The 21,266-nt window shown below is 39.6% G+C and overlaps 1 protein-coding gene across 5 annotated transcripts in view; it reads right to left on the bottom strand.

The window, feature by feature from the left end:
- CTTNBP2 (cortactin binding protein 2) overlaps nucleotides 1-21,266 on the bottom strand; it is a 174,339-nt gene that overhangs the window by 77,549 nt on the left and 75,524 nt on the right. For 2 of the 5 annotated variants that reach the window (XM_049893336.1, XM_049893337.1), the window contains exons 3-5: nucleotides 18,764-18,988; nucleotides 7,027-8,662; nucleotides 236-439 (exon numbers count right to left, since the gene is read on the bottom strand). In XM_049893336.1, coding sequence (XP_049749293.1) covers nucleotides 236-439; nucleotides 7,027-8,662; nucleotides 18,764-18,988 — 2,065 coding nt within the window. The other 3 variants (XM_049893339.1, XM_049893338.1, XM_049893340.1) reach the window with 3 other exon arrangements.

Below are 21,266 nucleotides of genomic sequence, written 5' to 3'. Positions count from 1 at the left end.
CACAAAGATACTTTATACTAGCTGCAATAAAATATTTACATTATCAAGGACTGAACAATTTGGATTTTGTTATGTTTACAAAAACTTTAAAGCTCATGAAAATAAATTACCCACCACTACCTGTAAGAGAAAACTTGAAACCAAAATGAACTTTGTAACAACGGTTACAATTGCTTTTGACTCTCCATCCTTTAGCAAGTGTGAGTACAATGAAATAAGATGTCATCATCTTTACCTGTATGTCCATTCTTAGCAGCAGAATACAAGGCAGAATGGCCATCTTCACAGGAGTAATTAATGTCCAGTCCTTCTTCATTAAGCAGCATTGATAATAAAGTGACATTTCCCTGGGCAGCAGCTTGCTGAAGAAGGGTGGGCCTGCCAGCCAGGGGGGCAGGACCACCACTCATTAGCAAAGGGGTTAGGGAGGGTGACCAGCCTGTGGGTTAAAGTGACCCCAGTTAGAGAGTAGAAGCAGACACACAAGACAGATATTCTCCTACTCCTTTTTGAATTATACACACACACACAAACATATGAACATGGAACTCAGAGGATTATGTGGTTTCTAACATTTTCAATCTGTTAATATTGACTTAGCACAAGTCTACTGTTATTTCAGGTCTTACATCTGCTGCTAATTATATTTACATGGTGACAAATTATTTTTAGTTGTCAGTCTTGCACAGGTAAGTGTTAAGGTGGTGACTGGTTTTAGGAAACTAAGATGGCTGTCTAATGACGGCTGTCTGGTTTTAAAAGTTTAAACTCCTTTTTAGGATTTCAAAACAATTTGAATTTTAAAATTATGTATGTTGTTGTTTGATGCTGTCGAGTCAATTTTTGACTCATAGCGACCCCATGTGACAGAGCAGAACTGCCCCCACAGGGTTTTCTAGGCTGTGCTCTTTATGGGAGCAGATCGCCAGGTCTTTTTTCCCATGGACTTGCTGGTGGGTTTGAACAGCTAACCTTTCATTTAGCAGCCCAGAGATTACTTGTTATGTCACCAGGGTTCCTCAATTACAATAACAATCTGAAAAAGTGAACCAATGTGTTTAGGTATAAAATAGAAATAATTGTGAGAAATAGAAATTTTCATTTTTCAACGTTTCCTAAGAAATTACTTACGTATTTTACAGTAACTATTAAGATGGACCAAATACTATGAAGGAGTCCATTTACATTCTTTGAAATCCCCTATCTGGGAATAAAAATAATGGGGGCTGACTACTATTCAGTAGCAAGAGCTAATAAAACCAGGGCGTGTGTAACTGAATCTAGACTGTACCAGCACAAATATCCACTGCGCCGCAATGTTAAAAACGCTATCATCTGGCCATCTTTACAACAAGTCTAACAGAAACTTTTAATCAGCCAACAAAAACAGGACACTCTACCATACAGTTTTAACAAAAATCATAAGAGTTATCAGTTAGATATTTCTCATCAGTATTTAGCAGCTTTAGAAGAGAATCTGTTAAGTGTGTGAAGTCGACTGCATATAGCATGGAAAATTTTCTGAATTCTTCCTTGATCAAAAGGCTGTAAAAACAGTAAAGTAAAAATGTTTATTTAATGTGATACACAGTATTTCTGTATTTTAGGCTTAAATACAGTTAATTTTCAAAGTAAGTCCTTTTACTTTTTTTCCCTGGTGGTGCCCCGAATCCATCTCAGTAATACTGGTGTGCATACGTGGGCATCTGTATATATATTCATTCACCAGGTACATTTTCTACATATATTCCCTGTAATAAGCTATAACAGACGCATGCTTTATATTCCCTGCGCACTGGTATCAGGACAGTATTCTATGAATGTAGATATCAGTATGTACCTAATACTCAGTTCTTATGGTTGAACCTTAAATTCCTGGCCTCAATATTCAAACTGTACACACATCAAAGGAATTTGTCCATATTTTTAAAATCCTAGGTACAAAAACCAAACAAATAAATGCAGTTTGTACAAATGAAACTAAGGTGCTTATTAAAAGCTAGATGTTCTATCTCCATAATCACTTATTTGGGGCCACGAATAATTTATCATTTTTATCCTATTAGATTGCAGTGACATACAAAATTCAAATGCTCATAAAAATTAAATATTTATCTAAACTTTATGATATTTTCCCATTGATATTCATTAGTTCTTCTTACAAAAGTAGTATTTTTACTTCATACTTACAAGAAGGCTCCTCTCTGGTACATTTTACCTTTTGTATTTTCTTAAAAACAAACAAAAAAACAAGCCCACAAAAATTAAATCAGTACTTATTAGAAATGGATAATAAACAGAGAAGTTATAAACACCAAGGTAGAAAGCCTTGGCCACAAACAAACACAAAGGCAATAAGAAGGCACTGCATTCCAGCCCTCTCTGGTATAGGAGGGTACGAGGCTCATGCCATCCGTCCATCTCCATCTTTGCTCCTCTCACTCTGTATTTAGATCTCTTCCAAGGGGTTTTGATTATTGATATTCTCTTAGGAATATCTATAGATGTATATTAAGCAGTTTGCTATTCTTTTGGTCTTTGCTTTCATTTTTTCTTTTTCACCACAATTCTAGGCTTTCCGGGAGACAATTTAAATATACTTTTTCAACTGCTTTTTATGGAAATATTCAACTATAGATAATATTTCCAGGGAAGTTGCATTTTTAACATTAAATTATCTAACAGATAAAATATCTTATTCGAAAATTTTGTTGATCTTAGATCAGTTAGTCTGATAGCTCTCTACCACACAAAGCTATAGAAAAAATATATCAATTTCCTTATTTCTTAGAGGACTGCAATATATTTAAAAAAAATCTTTTACAAAAGAAAAATACTTTAAAAATGAAAAGGTTTTTGAACTTTAGATTTTATGTCTTCACTATCATTTGCAATTTTGTCTAGCACTAACAAACATTATTTTGATAAATCTTATTACAAATGCAGAAAAATAAAATTTCACAATGATATTTTATTCTTCATTTAACATTCCCAATAATGATAAGAATGGTAATAGTTAGTTGATAGACCCATATTCATACAGCTCCCCTGGTGACATTAGAAAAAGGTCATGCAGCTTTGCAGTGTCATATGCAAACATTAGCAGAGGTGAGCATCTTGCAGAACATGCAATGATGAACAGAATATACAGAACAGGCAATGGTGAAGGGAATACACAGAACGTGCAGTGACAGAGGGAAGAGGCATTGAGAACAGCTTCCGGCATCAGCTTCAGAGTGTGGAGAAGGTTAATGTCATAGCCCAGGATCAATCTTGTTTTCTGATTTAGCCTCTAAGTCAATCATACATGGAGAATAATAATTAAAAAAAAACACATGTTTAACGGAGGAAGAAAGCCTGAACAAAGATAAATCAATGTAGCAAAAAAAAAAAAAAAAAAAATTTCCTAGGGTATGGAAACTCAGTTGCTGGGAGTGATTCCTGGTTCAGGCTTCTGTTCATCTAACATTTGATATGCGTTCATTTGGCAAGTTCAGGAGAAAGAGGAAATTCTAATTCACTTGGAATTTAAAACGTTATTTAAAAATTTTAAATTCAGGCCATAAAAGCTGCTAATAGATTTATAGTTATTTACAACACAATTTATTAAAATGGTATCTGCTGTCATCTCAATTCTCCTCAGTGCTATAACCGAATTATAAGTGTCATAGATATAAGTTGACACAGAAAGGCAAAATTTTAGATTTTCAAGGAGACTGACTGAAGGATCACGGGATCTAGTAGTTCTTTAAGGGGGGAGAGGCAGTGAAATGCTGTTGAAAAGTCAAGTTTACTAATTCCTTTCGATTTGGAAGTTTTTTTTTTTTTTTTGGGTTCAATGCTTCATTTTTAGGTGGGAAAGCTAATACCTGCCAAAAAAACATAGCTGAGAGAAAATCTGTGCTTTAAGGTGACACCTAGAAAGGGCCAGATACGGACTAAGCCCGCCTCCTTCTTCTCAGTCCAGCGCTCTGAGTGAAAATGGAACAGACATCCTGTGAGGTATTGGCAGACAAGCTCTGTCCCCGTGCCCTGCTCTGAACAACCACGACGTTAGTGGCTGTTTAGAAGATCAATGTCCTTCAGTGGGCTTATGACCTCGAGGGGCACGAAAGCACTTGGGCACAACCAGGTTGAGAAGCTAATGGAAGGAGCTCTGTTGCTCCCTAGTTGCAATGTGGATGGCAACAAAAATAGGGACAATTTAAACAGAAACAGAGCTGGAAGTTCAGGCTCACCTACACCTAGGGTTGACTTATACACCTCCATAATGTGGTTGTGATAAAGCTTCCATTCCCTGAACACACTACCAGTTGCTGCCATGTCAATTCTGTCTCATGGTGACTCCATGTGTGTCAGAGTGGAACTGTTCTCCACTGGATTTCTGACCTTTCAGAAACAGATCACCAGGCCTTTCTTCTGAGGTGCCTCGGGGGGGTTCAAAGCACCAACCTTTCAGTTAGGAGCCTAGTGCTTAAGCATATGTGCCACCTAGGAACAGACTAGGTGCTCAATAAACACATGCTGAATGACTAAAAGACCCCCATTCCCTCTCCTCCCCTGATAAGTCATATCTCATAATCAAGAGGCATGGAGACCTGTTATCCCACAAAAGGTAATCCTGAAGTCCTGAGGGTACGCTGGCCAAACTGCAAAATCAGAGAGCAGAAAATGAGGGACCAGTTCCATTCATCTTCAGTGATTGCTATTTCTTTGGTCCTGTGATTTATACTCTTCTGGAATCAGGGCACAAGCAAAGGGCATTTTTTCTGAGGGGTTTCTGCTCCTTGATCCAAAATTCCACTGTTCTCTCGACAGGCAATGCTAGTGAATATATAAAGGACTAAGAATTCTCTCTTTAAAGGTTAACTTAAAATCTTGCTGACACAATGTTCCTCAGTCGTGGATCCTGGTTTTAAAGCTCCTTCAGTGAGTCCAAAGGGCACGTGCAGCTGGTCCCTGGACCACAGTAATGATCAAGGAAACAACTGGCAAAGGATCAAGGTATGGAAGCAAGCAAGGCTTTGTGTTTTCAAAAACTGACAGAATTTTATATCCCAGGGAGTGTCTGTTTCAGTCTGTACATTTATGTCATTAGCATTACCCTGCTCCAAACAATTCTGGAAGCTGTATTTTGCAACCGTTTTTAAGATGTTACAGCCCTTTCTTTGAGTCTCCTGAATAGTAGCAAAAATTCCTCCTCTGAGAATAGATTTGATTTTTGGGAAACGGCCAAATGCCATTCTGGGCCATGAGAAGGGTTGTCCAGCTGAGTGTTACCATTTTGGGTCAAGCATATGGAATGCTGACTGCTGGTAAAGGCATCACAACATAATACCAAAGTCAACTTTGAAACAAAATTCTCAAAATATATTAAGCTATGATGTTACTGAAGAAATAATATCTCCATTTATTGATCACTTACACTGTTCTAGACTTTTCACATATTCAATCCTTCTAACAGCCACCTGCATAAGCTCCATATTAAGGATGAAAAAATTTGCTCAGTTAAAGAAAGAAAACCTCAGACTCGCAGAGCTGTAAATGACAAGAGGCTAAATTCCAATGCAGATGAGTCTTGACTTCAAAGTCCATACTATTTCCAATCCCCAATTTTGCCCTTCAAAGTATGATGAATATAGCCTCTCCAGGAGCTTAATTTCAGAGAGACAACTAATAATTGGATAAATAAGTCCTGGTGCACTGCTCTCACTACTTGATAATTAGCAGGTATAGTGTTACCTGTTTTTCTCATTCCCACACTCTCCACTAAGTTTTTAATATAAAAAACCAGCTTTTTTTTTATGGAGTCAACCTTGACTCATGGCAACCCCATGTATGTAGGAGTAGAACTGTGCTCTGTAGGGTCTTCAACGGCTGACTTTTGGGAAGTAGACCATCAGGCCTTTCTTCCAAGGTACCTCTGGGTAGACTAGAACCTCTGACCTTTTAGTTAGCAGTTAAGCACATTAACATTTTATACCACCCAGGGTCTCCAAGTTTTAAATAAACCTACTAAAACCTTCCTTTCATTCCAAAAGTTCCCTCCTGCTAGAACAATGGTCCCTGCAAACCACTAAGATCCCATGGTAGGATAAACTTCTCCAAAGCTTGAGGAAAACTTCAGCACTGTAACACTATTACAGAGCCATGTTTACTCAGTGAAGAGCTCATCCAGCACAAATAAAAAGCAAAGCTTCCTCTGGCACTGTACTAAAAAAGAGAAAAATTCAGTTCCTTATCGGCTTCTTTGTATTAAAAAAAAAAGGGAAAAATCCAGTTTTTTATTGGCCTTCTTTGTTCAAGACATCCAGGTTCACTGACTTCATAAACCACATCTGATGTGGAAGCCTTCTCTAATATAGCCCACATGCCACGCTAGCCATCTGTGCTCAAGTGTTGGAAGACAACATCTCTACATAGGGTAAACAGCATCTGAAATAAACTGAACTTAGAACAGAGATTTATATATACACTCCAGTTTTGAAGTTAAAAAAAAAAAACCTTAATCCCAACCTGATATTAAAATTTAGAGTCTACCAATTATAGAACAAATCTAATCAATTTGATAATTCAAGGTTGTCTGCAGTTTTATTAACTAGTTGAAAGGATTTTTCTTGCTGTCATCTCAGAAGAGATAAAATTAAACCCATATTGCTTGGTGATGACCCACTCTTACTGAGGTCTTGTGAGATAAATATTTAATAAGAAGGATACGCTTTCCTCTCATGGAAATGTTTTAGTCTCTCAAAATTAATGGTGCTCCAAACCACTATTTTCAACTTGTTTTGAAAGAAGGATGCACTTAGCATAATAAAACCACAATTTATATAGCAAAATGAATCACCATACCCTGGAGGCTTTAAGGAAAAATACGAGGAAAAAAAAAAAGGTGAGGAAAGAAATAGAAAAAAAGTATCAAGTTAAAAAAAAAAGAAAGGTTTCAAAGCAATGTGAAGGAAATCAAAGCAAGTGAGAGGACAGGCCACATTCTTAGAAGAGGGTATAATATTTCAATCCCTTTACCTGATGCTGTTACCAGGAGGCTGTCTGAGGCACCTGGTCTACAGGATGAGGCACTAACAGGGTTTATGGAAGAGCAAAAGGCAATGGTGGTGGGAATGACAAGGGAACTGTCTGAACATGCAGGTTGGTTCAGTCCAGGGGTTTCTGCACTCCAGGCACCCACCTGAGACGTGGCCAGGGCCGAAACGGCACAGCCTGCAGGTGCCACAGTTAAATCTATGGATGGTTTTGGTGGCAGCTGAGGGGAGGATGACTTAGGGAGGTTCTCCTCATTTATTACCCTGTTCCCTTGTGGCAAACTGGTAGGAGGCGAAGCCACAGTTTTATCAACTTTGGCCCCTGCATTTGAGGCCCTGCTGCTATCCATAATAACCTTGAGTTGGGGGTGCGGTGGAGAAGGAGTTTGGGAGAGCCCTGGCTTTTTTGGAGGGATGGGAGGAGGATTTCCTCTGTCAACTCGTGCTACACCAGAAGTCTTTAAACTGGTCCGACCAACTGGGGGGTGGGTGCTGATGTCCCCCGTGGTGGGTGCTCCAGGCCTGGCAGAAGCACCCACTTGAGGGCCTGTAAATCTTGACAGCGCTTGGGTCACAGTATTCCGAGCGAGCTGTTTGGCCACTAGGTTGTCACGACTTGTAGGAGACACATCTCTTGATGGAGGACTCTGCGTCGTATTTCCATTTTGGTCTTGGTCATTAGCATTGCCCTGAAATCTAAATCTAACTGCTTGGATTCGTGGGTTTACACCTGGATGCAAAGACGCGTTGGCACATGGTGAATGTAAACTGTGCAAAGAAGAAGCCTGCGAGTAGTTCTGGGATGCTATGCTTGGTGGCTGAACGGCGGGAGGTGCAGTGTTATTGGGAAGAGGGGGTGTGCTGCTTGGTAAATCTGGTGTTGACCCAGTACTCGGTCCATTCTCCTCAGTTTTGTTCACACTTGGAGGTGGGACAGTGGGTACAGAAGACAAAATCAAGTCACCATGGGAAGCCTGCCTGTCAACACTGGGCCTGACCACATTCCCTTTTGCACTGGCAGAAACAAGGGGGCTCCCTGCAGAAGGCTTGACAGGTACAGTCAAAGGCAACTTCTTCACGTGGTCAGTGCTTTCGACCACTAGGTCAGTTTGGCAAGCAACAGACCTTGTCACAGGTCCTTCTGTTCCCACTGATACGGAAACCAAACGCCTATCTTTCACCTTCCGGGGAAGAGAGAGGCTTGGTTTGCTGTCATTTCCCCTTTTCAGTTGCTCGATCATCTTCTTCATCTTGTCTATCTCCTCTTTGAGGTCAGTCGTGTGTGCTTCCTCGCGGTTCAACTTGGCACGAAGCTGCTCCCTTTCGGTATCAAACTCAGAGAGCTGTTTTTCCATCTGAGCCTCCATTTCTGTGCTTCTTCGTTTCTCAGTGGAGAGTTCCTCTTCTAATTCATTCGTCCTTTTCTTTTCCTCTTCCAGTTGGGCCATGACTTCTTCTACCTTCTGGGCCTCTTCAATGACTTTGCCTGAGAGCTGCTTGCACTCCTTCACCAGCATCAGGACAACGTGCTTGTTCTTGCCACGTTCTTCCTCGAGGCGGGCGGCCAGCTTCTTGTGCTCCTGCTCAAGGGCCTGGAGCTGAAGCTTTTCCATTTCCAGCTGAAAGACATCCACAAGACAACTCTAGTTAATAAATAACAACAAAAAATTCTTTTAGCTAAAGATGTGCCTTTTGTGACATTTTTATTAATTTCTAACAATTACATGCTTTTGGTTAGCTAAAATGCCGTATTTCCAAAATGTACTATGATATGAAAGATAATATTTTAAAGATTCAGACTTTTATTAATTTTCTAACAATTATATGCTTTGGGTTAGCTAAAATGCCATGTTTCCAAAATATGCTGTGATATAAAAAGCAACATTTTAAAGACTCATTAAAAATGAAACAATGGATGCACATAGTTTTATGAAAAACGCTTTGTTACATCAACAGAGATTTTTAAAAATCTATGAAACTACAGAAAAGGAGAATAATCTGATTAATTCAAATCACGACACTGAATTCAGAAATGTCTGCTTTTGTAAAACTAGAGCTCTGTGAGGAAACTGGTGATGTTAAAAAAAAAAAGACTTTATGCTTTAGATATTACTAATCTTCGAGGTAAAGTACAAAAAAAACTGCTGGAAACAGGTGGTTAAGAGTTTGGCTGCTAACCAAAAGGTTAGCCATTTGAATCGACCAGGCACTCCTTGGAAACCCTACGGGGCACTTCCACTCTGGCCTATAGCATCCCTATGAGTCGGAATCGACTCAAAGGCAATGGGTTTGGTTATGGTTTTCAGATAAATTCTAAGCTCCAATATCTGATTACTGTATTAGCTAAGGAATTTAAGTCTTCGAGCTTCTTAAGATGTGCTGCTGTGGAAATCACAGATGAAAGTTCTCTGAAAACTACAGCACTGAAGAAATATAAGATTTTATAACTAAAATCAGCATCTGGCACAGTGGTTAAGTATTCAGCCACTAACCAAAGATTGGCAATTCGAACCCACCAGCTACTCCTTGGAAACCCTATGGGGCAGTCCTACTCTGTCCTATAAGGTCGCTATGAGTCCGAATCAACTGGACAGCAACCAGTTTGGTCTGTTTTGGTATAATCAGCATCGGTAAACCCAAAGTCTGATCTCATCTCCTACTTTAAGCCCCGCTGCTCACTTAGCTTCACTACACTGGCCCCTCTGCTATTTCTTGAACACTCTTGAACATGGTCCTGGCCTCAGGGTCTTTGACCTTAGTTTTCTCTGTCTAGAACTTCTTCCAGCACACACTTGTAGGCAGGACTCTGTGTTAAGCAGTCTGTGAACTGTACAAGAGTGACTGGCAGGAGTGGTGAGTGGGAGCTAAAATCCAGCCCTCTCCTAACTCGCTGAGCTGTGTACCCAGGCATGGGCTGCACCTGCCAAGAGACAGGCACACCTTTGCACCTTTTCCCTCCCCAAAGGCACTGTCTGCTCACCAAGCCGTAAGGCTGGGACTTTCTGTAGAAGAAACATTTCTAATTGATCAACCTATCAACCTGGAGAGGAAACTTTTAAAAACTTCTCCCTCGGGGGGTGGGGGGAGAGTGGTGGTTTCTCATATGCACAAAAGCACCTGACAGCATAACAGGCTGGTGCCCTTACTTCCTACAGGCCTCTGCTCAACAGTCACCTTTTCAGGAGCCCTTCTTGAACCACCCTGATAAAAATAAGTTCCTCCCACCCCTGTACTTCCACCACCTGTCTGACAGTTTGTCATACTGTGGCGGCCTGTGTGTTACTGTAATGCGGAAAGCTATGCCACCGGTATTTCAAACACCAGCAGACTCACCCACAGTGGACAGGTTTCAATGAAGCTTCCAGACTAAGACAGACAAGGTAGAAGGGACTGGTGATCTATTCCCAAAAACCAGCCTTATGGATCACAACAGAATACTGTCCAACTAGCTTGCATTGGATACGTTATCAGGAGAAATCAATAGCAAGAGGAGGACATCATGTTTGGTGAAGCAGAGGGCCAGCCAGGGCAAGGAAGACCCTTGGTGAGACGGACTGGCATAATAGCTACAGTGATGGACTTGAACATGTTGGTGATTGTGAGGATAATATGGGACCAGGCAATGTTTCGTTCCACTGTACACGAAGTTGCCATGAGTTGGAGGTGACTTGATGGCAGCTATCTATCTACCCATGTACTTGTGACATCTGTTGGGTACCTGCCTTCGCCCACTAGTATGTGACTCTGAGGGCAAGCAGGTGTCTTCTTTGCTACTGTGTCCCCAAGACCCAGAACAGTGTCTGGCACACAGTAGCGCTTCATAAAGTGTTAAATGAACGAATAAAATTAATACAGCTCGACAGAAACAACTTCTAGACGCTAATGAACTTTCTGAGTAGAGCTCTATAGATGCACTACTCTAACACGTCTGTAAAGGTCTCTCCCTTCTCTCCAGGGGAACACCCACCATGAGGTGCCTGTGGAGGGCCCATGCCATGCACTGGGATGCAGCTGTCAGCTGGCCCACAACCTTACCTTCTCAATCAGAAATTTCCACTGGTGGTGCATACAAGACCTTATGGGCCATAAAAGTTAAAGTAGGTCCACCTGATTATAGACATGGAAAGTACTTTTTTTTTTTTTTAAAGATGCTAAATACAAATATACTCTCAAGAGAGTCAGCACTTATCTAACCCCATTTTTAGTCATTACTAACAGTGGACAGAGGGCTCCCAGGCTACATTAGTTGTGAGGTGTACTCCTGTTCTGCACTCTGCTGTGAAAATCCATTACTCTGTTCATCACAGTCAAGCAGTCGTGGGACCAAAAGGAGAAAGTAGCTCACTGCCCAACCAGGCAGTCAGAGATATTATTCATTTATTTTGGGATACTTCCTGCTTTGAAGAATAGTTGCTGAATAGAATTGGGATGCGTCCCATGCATAGGTGACCAGAAATATAAATAATTCCCCCAAGAACAATGAGGACAGTTGCTTATTAACCACTACCCAGGTGGTGTAGTGGTTAAGAGCTCGGTTCCTAGCCAAAAGACTGGCAGTTGGAATCCACCACCTGCTCCTTGGAAACTCTATGGGGCAGTTCTACTCTGTCCTATTGGGTTGTTAGGAGTCAGAATCAACTCAATGGCAATGGGTTTATATGAAATTTTGGGGGTGACTTCAACAGATTAGGCAAGATTTGGGGAACGACAGTGCTGTCATATATTAATTCATGTTGCATTTTATTCATATAGGTTCCTCACAGAAAATTGACTTTGCAATAATTAAAGCACATTTAACTCTTTCGAATGCATCAAATAAGAAGCTGTTGTTAGAAGACATGCACAACTATTAGGAAAAATTTAAACTTATATCAGTGCCAACAAAAGAAAATTCTCACAGCAATGGACGAAAAAGCACAAACTACACCAATTTTCAGCTTACCTTTAAAATATAGGTTTCATGATGTACCTTTGAAGGTGGGAGGAAAGATGTGCTGTAGAATTTTAATTTTACAAAATAACTAACTAGAGGCCAAGTGAGTTAGTGATTTCCCTGATGTCACCTAGGCAATCGGTGTCAGAACCACAGCAATCACTCAGGGTCTCCTGGTCTCAAGCTTTTCTCACCGTATCACACATCCTGCCCACAGTACTTCTTCACTATGAGTCATCATATTTACTTTTTAAATGACAACTTTTACCTTACACTTTAGAATCAAACCGAAGAAAGCCTTCCATCAGAAGATCAACTCAACTAAACTCAGAATTTATACAGAAACTGCAAGAGCAGCCACCAATTCTGCTGCTGCTTTGTCCTTTCTTCACTTGTGCCTTATAAATCCCTGGGTCAGGCTAATACGTGTCTTCTTCGATATGTGTCACAGTTAGCAGAGCACAGAGGAACCCACACAACTGATGCGTCTGTAAGCACATGGCTCCCAAACTCAGCTGAGCTCTCAGCCCAATCATAAATCACTTGACTTTGTTTAGTTCCCTCTACCATTTACTTCAAAGGATGTTTCAAACCTCTGCCACTGTCCCCCAAACCTCACTCAATACCCACCCAAATGACTCTCAGTCTACCCTTACAGATTCTCTCATATAGAAAATTCAGACTAACTCCCTCTAAATCCTGTCTCCTCCCTCAAGCTTATGTCCTTCCCTTCAATCTGAGGGAGAAAGGCTGAAGGTCAGACCTTACTTCAGCAATTAACCTTATTCTCTCTTGTCATCTTTGAGACCTGCTCCATCAGTTATCACATTGCTCTTTATAAATATTAAACATCCCCCTCTCCACCGATTCCTTCCCATCAGCACATAAACGTACTCTCACACTTCAAATTTTTTTAATTAAGGAAAATATTCCCTGACCATTCCAGTCCAGAAACAAATAAAATTAATGTGCTTAAGAGACTAAGAGATGTAGTGCTGAGTTCTGATCCCAGATTTATTAGCAATGTGACCTTGGTTATCTTTCTACAGATCAGTTCTACTCAGTTCCCTTACATGCACATGCACAGTAAGGCAATAATAGTAATTATAAGATTTAATGAGAAAATATATGAAAAGTACTTGGCATAGTGCCTGGCACTAAACAAAAATTATGTTTTCAATTCATTTAATAGCTATCTGTGTTATTTGAAAATGTATTGACTTCCACAACAGTTTTTCTTCCTATAACACATTTAAGGGCAAAAAAGGATGTAAAGGATAGACCATATTAAACTTACAAATGAGTATTTTTATAAGTAAGTAGGGAAGGGGATAGAATTCAACAATTGCAAAGCACATCAGAGAAAATCCCACTGCCGGTAATGGTGGATTAACTTTTATTAGATGAATTCTCCTGCAGATAATAATCATAAATCCTTGACAAATATAAGAAAATAACTATTTGAAGGCTCTGGAGGGCAACAAAAAGAGATAAAATTTGTATTCCTCAATCTTAAATAAATGATCTGAACGAATGATATAAATTCAAGAAGAATCCAAACTACTAAGGATTTTCCATTTTTCTCACATTAAGGAAGAGCACAATAAACTTAAAGAACACTTGCCGAATAAGCCAGAGATCTTAGCTCTGCCATCAAGTGGCCAAATAGCCTTGAAACATCATAGCACAGTGGTTGAGTTTTGGACTCTGGAGGCAGACTTTCTGTGTTCAGATCTAGGCTCTTCCACTCATTAGTTCTGCAAACACAGGCAAACAGCATTGCTCAAATCCTCCACTATCTCATGTTTAAAATGGAGAAAATAATAGCACCGAGTGCATCATATTCTAAGGATCAAATGAGTTATTTCAATAGGTCATGCCATACACTAAATGCTCTCTGAGCATATCATCATCTCAGGGAAGTCCCTTAATTTCTCTGGATTTGATCATATAATCTTGAAACCACACCCCTCGTCTCTACCAAGAGTCTTTGAGTCTGTCCTGCAATTTTTCACTTTTTCTCTCAGCAATAATAAATTTTTAAGATTGCTCAGGTCAACATACCTAAGTGGCTAAAATTTGTTTAAGCTGGAAGGCACCGAGTATTATGTTCATACCCATTACGGCAAACTGCCTACTATGTACAAGGTACCATGCTTGATATTACGACCATAAGCAACTTTTATGCAATTCTGGGACTTTCTAAATTTTGTTAAGAGACAATCCGACAACAGGACCACATGGTTCTACAATAAAAAATAGGAACCACAGCCTCCTGTTCACGGAGATTACAGAGTTCCAGTGGACTTTGCTGTGCTCTTGTCCAGGCAATTTATATCTCCTCATAACCACTTTCATTTTTTTTTTTTTTTTTTTAATTTCATAACCACTTCCAATTAAGGGCTGAGGGAAATCTCTCATGGAGCAGTACCATCAAATGCCTTCGCTAAGAGGAGTGGATTGTGTGGAGGAGCTCAGAACTGACACAGCTACACTGGTAGTGAGAAAGTGGGTGGTTGTTCCAAGAATAGCACCCAGACTAGGAGACATGAATGAAGAGTCAACAAATACATGTTTTCACAGAATCAAAGGCAAAACTACGTAGGTGGGAACAGAGCAGCAACGTAAAGACAATTAGTTCTAATTCATCACCGAAAACAGATAAGAAAGCAGTCATGGTCATTTATAAAATGGAAACACAGACAGCGTATTTGTCACAACCACAAAATATTCTTAGGGCACTTCTCTATATTCTTTATTGCTTCCCCAAATCTTCTATCACTCATTGTATCCTTGTCCCTGTCTCTACCTGGTCACTCCACCCACCTGCCCAATCCTTATCTGCACAATAGGGCAATAATAGTAACTACTTTGTAGGATTAAATAAAGTAATGCATGCAGAGCAGAACATAAGCCAATGCATAACAATACATATATTAACAGGTTTTTCTTTTTTGGGGGGGTGGGTCTCATGGAACTGTAGCTATTAGTCAGCAGTTTGGGCTCTGCAGTTCTCATTTGTTCCCTCTTCTTAATCTAGAGCTTCAAGAAGGGGAAGGTATAAATGAAAATGAGTTTGTTTTGCTTGCATTTACATGGTTTGAGTCAACTGCACTCTCCTCGAAATCACTGCCCAGAGTCACAGACCTCAGTCTGCAGCTTCCCTTTTTAATCACTATGTAATGATTTTTGGTTTGTTTTTTTTTAATGATCCTGGGGGAGTCAAAGCGCATTCTGAAATATACAGTGAATTATACAAAAAAGAGTCAGGAATGAGCCAAAAATAATCATTCATGTGCAAAACATCCTAAATATTGTTCCTAAAAAATGTTATTACTGAAGACTCTCTACCATGCTATTTCTTAGGTGCCCATCACTGCAGCCATCGTGTCAGTCCAACTCATTGAGGATGTTCCTCTCTTTTGCTTACCCTCTGCTTTACCAAGCATGATGTTCTTCTCCAGGGACTGGTCCCTCCTGATAACATGTCCAAAATACGTGAGATGAAGTCTTGCCATCCTTGCTTCTAAGGAGCATTGTGGCTGTACTTCCTCCATGACAGATTTGTTCATTCTTCTGGCAGTCCGTGCTATCTACAATATTCTTCACCAACACCATAATTCAAAGGTATTAATTCTTCTTCGGTCCTCCTTATTCATTATCCAGCTTTCGCATGCAAATGAGGTGAATGAAAATACCACAGTTTGGGTCAGGCGTACCTTAATCCTCAAGGTGACATTTTGTCTTTCAATACTTTAAAGAGGCCTTTTGTAGCAAATTTGTCCAGTGCAATACATCACTTGATTTCTTGATTTCTGCTTCTATGGGCATTTTAGCCCATAGACACTATTGGACACTATTCTATTCTATTGTGATCCATTGGCCAATTTTCAGAAATAGGTTGCCACGCTTTTCTTCCCAGTCTGCCTTAGTCTGCAAGCTCTACTGAAATCTGTCCACCCTAGGTGACACATGAGATACCGCTGGCATAGCTTCTAGCATCACAGCAAAAGACAAGCCACCACAGTTCGACAAACTGACAGGTGGCAGAGTGCCATGCAAGTGACATAATTATCCCAAGCTGACACCTAGAAGGAGCCATCTCTGATACTCAGAGTTAACCTTGGCTTTTCTCACCGGTGAAAAGGATTGCTCCCCACTGAATTTCCTAGTTATTTTTGGCTCCTTACTTTTAAAGGGTCTGCTCAAATTAAAAAGTTTTTTCCTATTGCAGAGCTAGAAATTATGCTTTTTAAGTGTTAACGAGATGTTTGAAAGAATATTTATTTCCTCCCTAGTGTTCAAATAAATTAGGGTAGAAGCTCTATTAACAGATAATGTAAATGATAAAAAACCCTCAGGTGTCCTCCTACCTTGGGCTACTGGCTCAAAAAGGGAAGTACATCACCCCAGGCAGAGTTCCCCATTAGCTTATTCAAAGTAGTTTTACAGACTCAGTCCATTTGCCAAATTGGCTCTTGCCCGAGTTTCCCTGGCACACAAATGACCAAGCAGTTAACCCTCCTATTAGTAGTGTCAGCAGGAACCAATGCATGAATGAGCATGGCGTCTCTTCTCCCCCCCTCAGAGGCCAACCAGAGCAGCGTTCAGGCCAAATGTCTTAGCATTACCAAAGAGATAGGCCTGGTGTCAGATCATAAATACTTGAATTGTAGATAATGTGGCCTTTGCTTCCCCAGACTTTTGCTCTCGCGGTGACTTAAAGAACTAGACTCACTTATAAAAATGAAAATTTTTTTCTTACTGCTTTTAGATTTTTAAGTTGAAACCTAATCTGGATACAAAGGAATTGAAGATATTTGGATAAAATATTTATTTTCAGGACTAAAAGTCACAGGTAATTTTGTTGTTAAAAAAAAAAAAAGATAGCTTTGATGTTTCTGGTCCCATCAGTTGATGTGGTATTTCCTTTGTAATAGACAGGGCAAGAAATTGTAATGCTTCTCACATGCTATAATTTGTCAGAATATCCTTTAAGGACTTCCTATCAATGTGACCCTACACTGAGGCTACACAGCCAGTGAGTTCAGCCATAAAGGAGTCCTGTATCCCCATAATGTGAAGGAGACAGACCACTGGCTCATTTCACATCAGGCTCCCAGGACCCATAGGACACACACAATTTCCTTTCACTCCCAGCCAGGTCGGAAATGACCCAGTCATTCAGAAACAAACAGGATGTAAATTGACTTAAAAAAAAAAAAGTTACATAATTAAACCTTTCATTCAACTAAAAATTAGTTTCATCATCTTCTTTTTCCCTAAAAGAGAAATGATAAATAAAACGGAAAACTGAAACAAAAGTTAGTAAAGGATGTGTTTCTTACAGAGTAAACGAAAAGAAAAATATTTCCTTGATTTTTGATAACACAGCATAAAAGCTTTATTATGAAATAGTTCATCTGACATGTTAAGAGCATAATTGAAATGCACCCAATCCAAGGAATACAAACGAGTTTCAGTGACATCAGCTGAAACACACTGGCTCTTGGTTATGTGGTTTGTGGGGGGTTTTGCAAACCTCCAGAAACCTCAGCGGTTTTCTGCAGGGCTTTGTAGAACATTTTCAAAGTCTGAAGTAAAATTATTTGATTACGGTTCATATCCACAGAAGGCCTTCTCCTCTTCCGTCCTATTTTATCCAGTGCTTTCAGCTCTGTACCATGTGACATACTGAGGAAGAGGTTTGCTTTTATTCAACACCTACACCAGGACGTTGGTGTACATATATTTATGCAAAGATACAATTACAGGGAAGAGACACACACAGACTATATGATGGTGTATCATAACCATTCATAGTATAGTATAGTACATTCAACCAGGTGTTTACTGTAAGATATATAGAGTTCTCTAAAAAGACCAAATACAAGGAACATCTTAATTCATACTTTAATAATTTTTGAAAGAGCATATTCATTTGAATTCTAATACTAGACAGCATTAACTTCTCTGACTTCCTCACTCCCTTTTCAAACAATGGGACTTAATAGTCTCAGCATCATATCAGAAGCACAAAATTTATTCTTCTATAACGTCATGGCTGATCTCAATAAGTTTTTATGAAACTTAGTACTCTTTGAGCTATGTACTCAAGTGCCATAAATATGTGTGTATTGTTGGGGACAGGGGTGGGGGAGGAGGTTGGTTTAAAGGAAACACATGTGAGCAGGAGCCAGGAGGTCTGCAGTCTGACACTGCCAGGCAGATCTCAGAGGCACGTTTGAGACTAACCAGGACTTGAGGCTGACAGGTTGCAAGATGGATATACCAGGCAAATTCTCATTCTATTCTCCTTGTGCTATTTTTAAACTCCAAATGAAATGAAATGAAAAAGTGAAGTAAAATAATACAGTGATTTCTAATTGCAAAGAAGCATTTTAGACAGAAGCCGGATGAAATAACATGGGGATGCTACCACATGATCAGTTAATCCTGAGCAAACTGCTGGGTTACCCACCAAACAGCTAAGCTCATGGCATTAAGAAAGGGGTGTCCAAGAAAAAAAAAAAAGATTCATATTTTAAAGAAAGCATCAAAGTAATCATTAGAGAAAAAATACCTTTGTGAATACTTCCTTTATGGCTTAGTGCTATTTTTATCCTGAATTATACTTTTAAAAGGATACCAGGATCTTCTCAGCATTTTGCACTTCTAAGTTCTTCACCCTACACATCCTGAAAATATTTTAGGACAAGCAACAAGCTCAGTTTCTTCATCCTACATTGAGTTATGGGGAAAATATGGTTTATAAAAGCTGCAATACCTTCTTTTGCCTGCTCTCAGCAGCAGCCAGCTGTGTGGACATTCGCTCCTGCATTTTTCTGCAGTGGGCCATGACAGCTTCAAGGATGGAGAGGGGGTTGGTACAAACCGGCTTTTTCTCTTTCTCCCTGGCACCTGCTTCATAGTCCCTCTGCAGTGCCAGGAATGGGTCATTTAAGTTAAATCTCCCATACCGTTCCTGGATAAATACCTCCTTCCGGCGAGCCTAAAACAAAACCAGAGAAATGCACTGAAGAAAGGCATGAAACTACATGTAACGATATTTATAAAGACTGCTTTAGGATTACTTTTCCAAATGGTATTTACAACTGTAATGGTTTAAGATGTCAGGCTGTGAGTGAGGAAAATGTGACCCCAATACCCAAGACCTGACATACCATTCGGTCTACTCTCAAATGTTCTGCCTTTAAGAAACCACCAGCTGCCAACTCATCGTGACCCCATGTGCGTGACAGTAGAACTGTGCTCCATACAGCTTTCGATGGCTGATTTTTTGGAAGCAGATTGCCAGGACTTTCTTCCAAGGAGCATCTGGATGGACTCCAACTGCCAACCTTTCAGTTAGCAGCCAAGAGCATTAACCATCTGCACTATTCAGGGATGGCTGTCTTTTAAATTACAAATAATGCAAATGTCGTTTTTCCCATCATGTGCTTCTCCCTTCAGGGTCTGATTTATAGGTGTAGTCTCTTCTAATTTAAACTAAATTCAGAAATATCAGCAGTTAAAACAACTTTTAGAAAACACTCAAACATAAAACAAAATTAACTATGTTTATGGGAGCTATCATATTTCAAATAACAAGTATTATCCAGTTAAATCCAAAAACAATAAATCCCCAACAAGTTTTGTGTGACCAGAAAGACATTACCAAGATGTCTGCTAAAGAAGAAAATACTTTCTGAAATATTTTATGGAAAAAAATCACAATATTCACATTTTGTAAAGTTTGATCTATTATAACAGCCTTCAGAAAATTTAAGAAAATGTAAATATTTCTCATCATTTAGGGGCTGACACAGTTCACAGAATCTCAGTAAAGAATGCAACCTCATATTACTCTAAATGTCATCAGCATCAGAGTTAATTTTACTCCCATATAGTAAGCACCAAGGCACTAGGTTTTTGTTTTTGTTTTAATAGTAAGCACCAAAGGTAATTTTCTATAATTAGCCTACAACAGTCTGCATTAAAATGGGAAACAGCAGCAGACATATATTGAAAGTCAGCCACATTTTCCTAACTTTGGTCATTCTGGAAAAACCAATAGAAAAAAAAATTCTCTGTCCCTGCCAGTGGAAAAATGAAATTACAATAAAACAAGCTTAACTGTCCAAAATGTTCAACATGTTTTCTAAAGATATATTACATACAGTTTCTCACTTTATAAGCAATTGCCCTGAACAACTAAGCTTTTCCATTTTTAGATGACTGTCAGTAATCCAGCAACTAGATAAACATAAGTTACTATGACAATTGGGAAAATCTAACATTTCTCTTCCTATTACCAAATTGGATTAAGAAATAAAATTACAATAAGGTTCCACTTCACCATTGCATTTAGGCTAGATGATTTTAAATTTAAAAGACTGCAAAGTTTATAAGCTTCTAGATTCTTCAAATTCAATTATGTAATTGATACACTGAATGAGTCTCACTCGAGAAATTAATTTCAAAGTAATTTTATTTTGTCCTTCACTTTTCTCTCACAATTTGTTCAAGGTAGTAGTTCTTCCCCCACTTCTGGATGAAAACTTGAATAGCATCATGTTTTCTTCTGACCACTTTTTGTTAATAAAAGTCCTACAGTCACTTTAAGTCAAAAAACAGTCTCAATTTGGACTTAGAATGTCCACCTTCCTTCAGTGGTATAGCAGCTTCCCTTCCCCAGCCAGGATCTGCTTCAGGCTAATGTCTACTGCCTGATAATGGAGTGTGTATGACTACTTCTATTTATGAAAACTTTCTGCCCTCTTTCTAAGGTGTTTATTCCCCTCTGGTTTGGAAGGGACTGGAGGTAGATGATGGACAAGAGGTAAGGAGAACAGGAACATTCACCTGGCTGGTTCAGTTGGTAGGTGCTTGGTGACTTCCTTAGAGAACCACCCCTTCTCCCACTGATGGAGCCCCTTCATCTGGCTTCTTCTATGTAGACCATAAACTTAGGACAGCCTACATAATTCGTGTGGCTGAGTGCAAAATGAAAATGTGGGGTCTGTTAAAAAACGGTTAAGCATTTCAAGATGGCAAAAGCACATCATTCAACCAAGAATGGGGCCCTGTGTCACTGCACAAGTTGCATGCCGTTAAGCCAGCCCTGCATACCCTGTTTCTGCCTACTCCTTAGGAGCTGGAATTGACTGGATGGCAACTGGTTTTTTTTTATGTAGCATCTAGAATCCAGGTTTTGTGGGCCAAGACTCTATCTTCTCTCCAGACTTCTCTATTGAATAGATTCTTATACAACCTCATTCCCACTCTTT

This window comes from Elephas maximus, chromosome 8 (assembly GCF_024166365.1).
Source record: "Elephas maximus indicus isolate mEleMax1 chromosome 8, mEleMax1 primary haplotype, whole genome shotgun sequence".
Classification (NCBI taxonomy): Eukaryota; Metazoa; Chordata; class Mammalia; order Proboscidea; family Elephantidae; genus Elephas; species Elephas maximus.
Note: the sequence above shows the minus strand (reverse complement) of the source record. Positions and strands in the feature narration are given on the sequence as shown.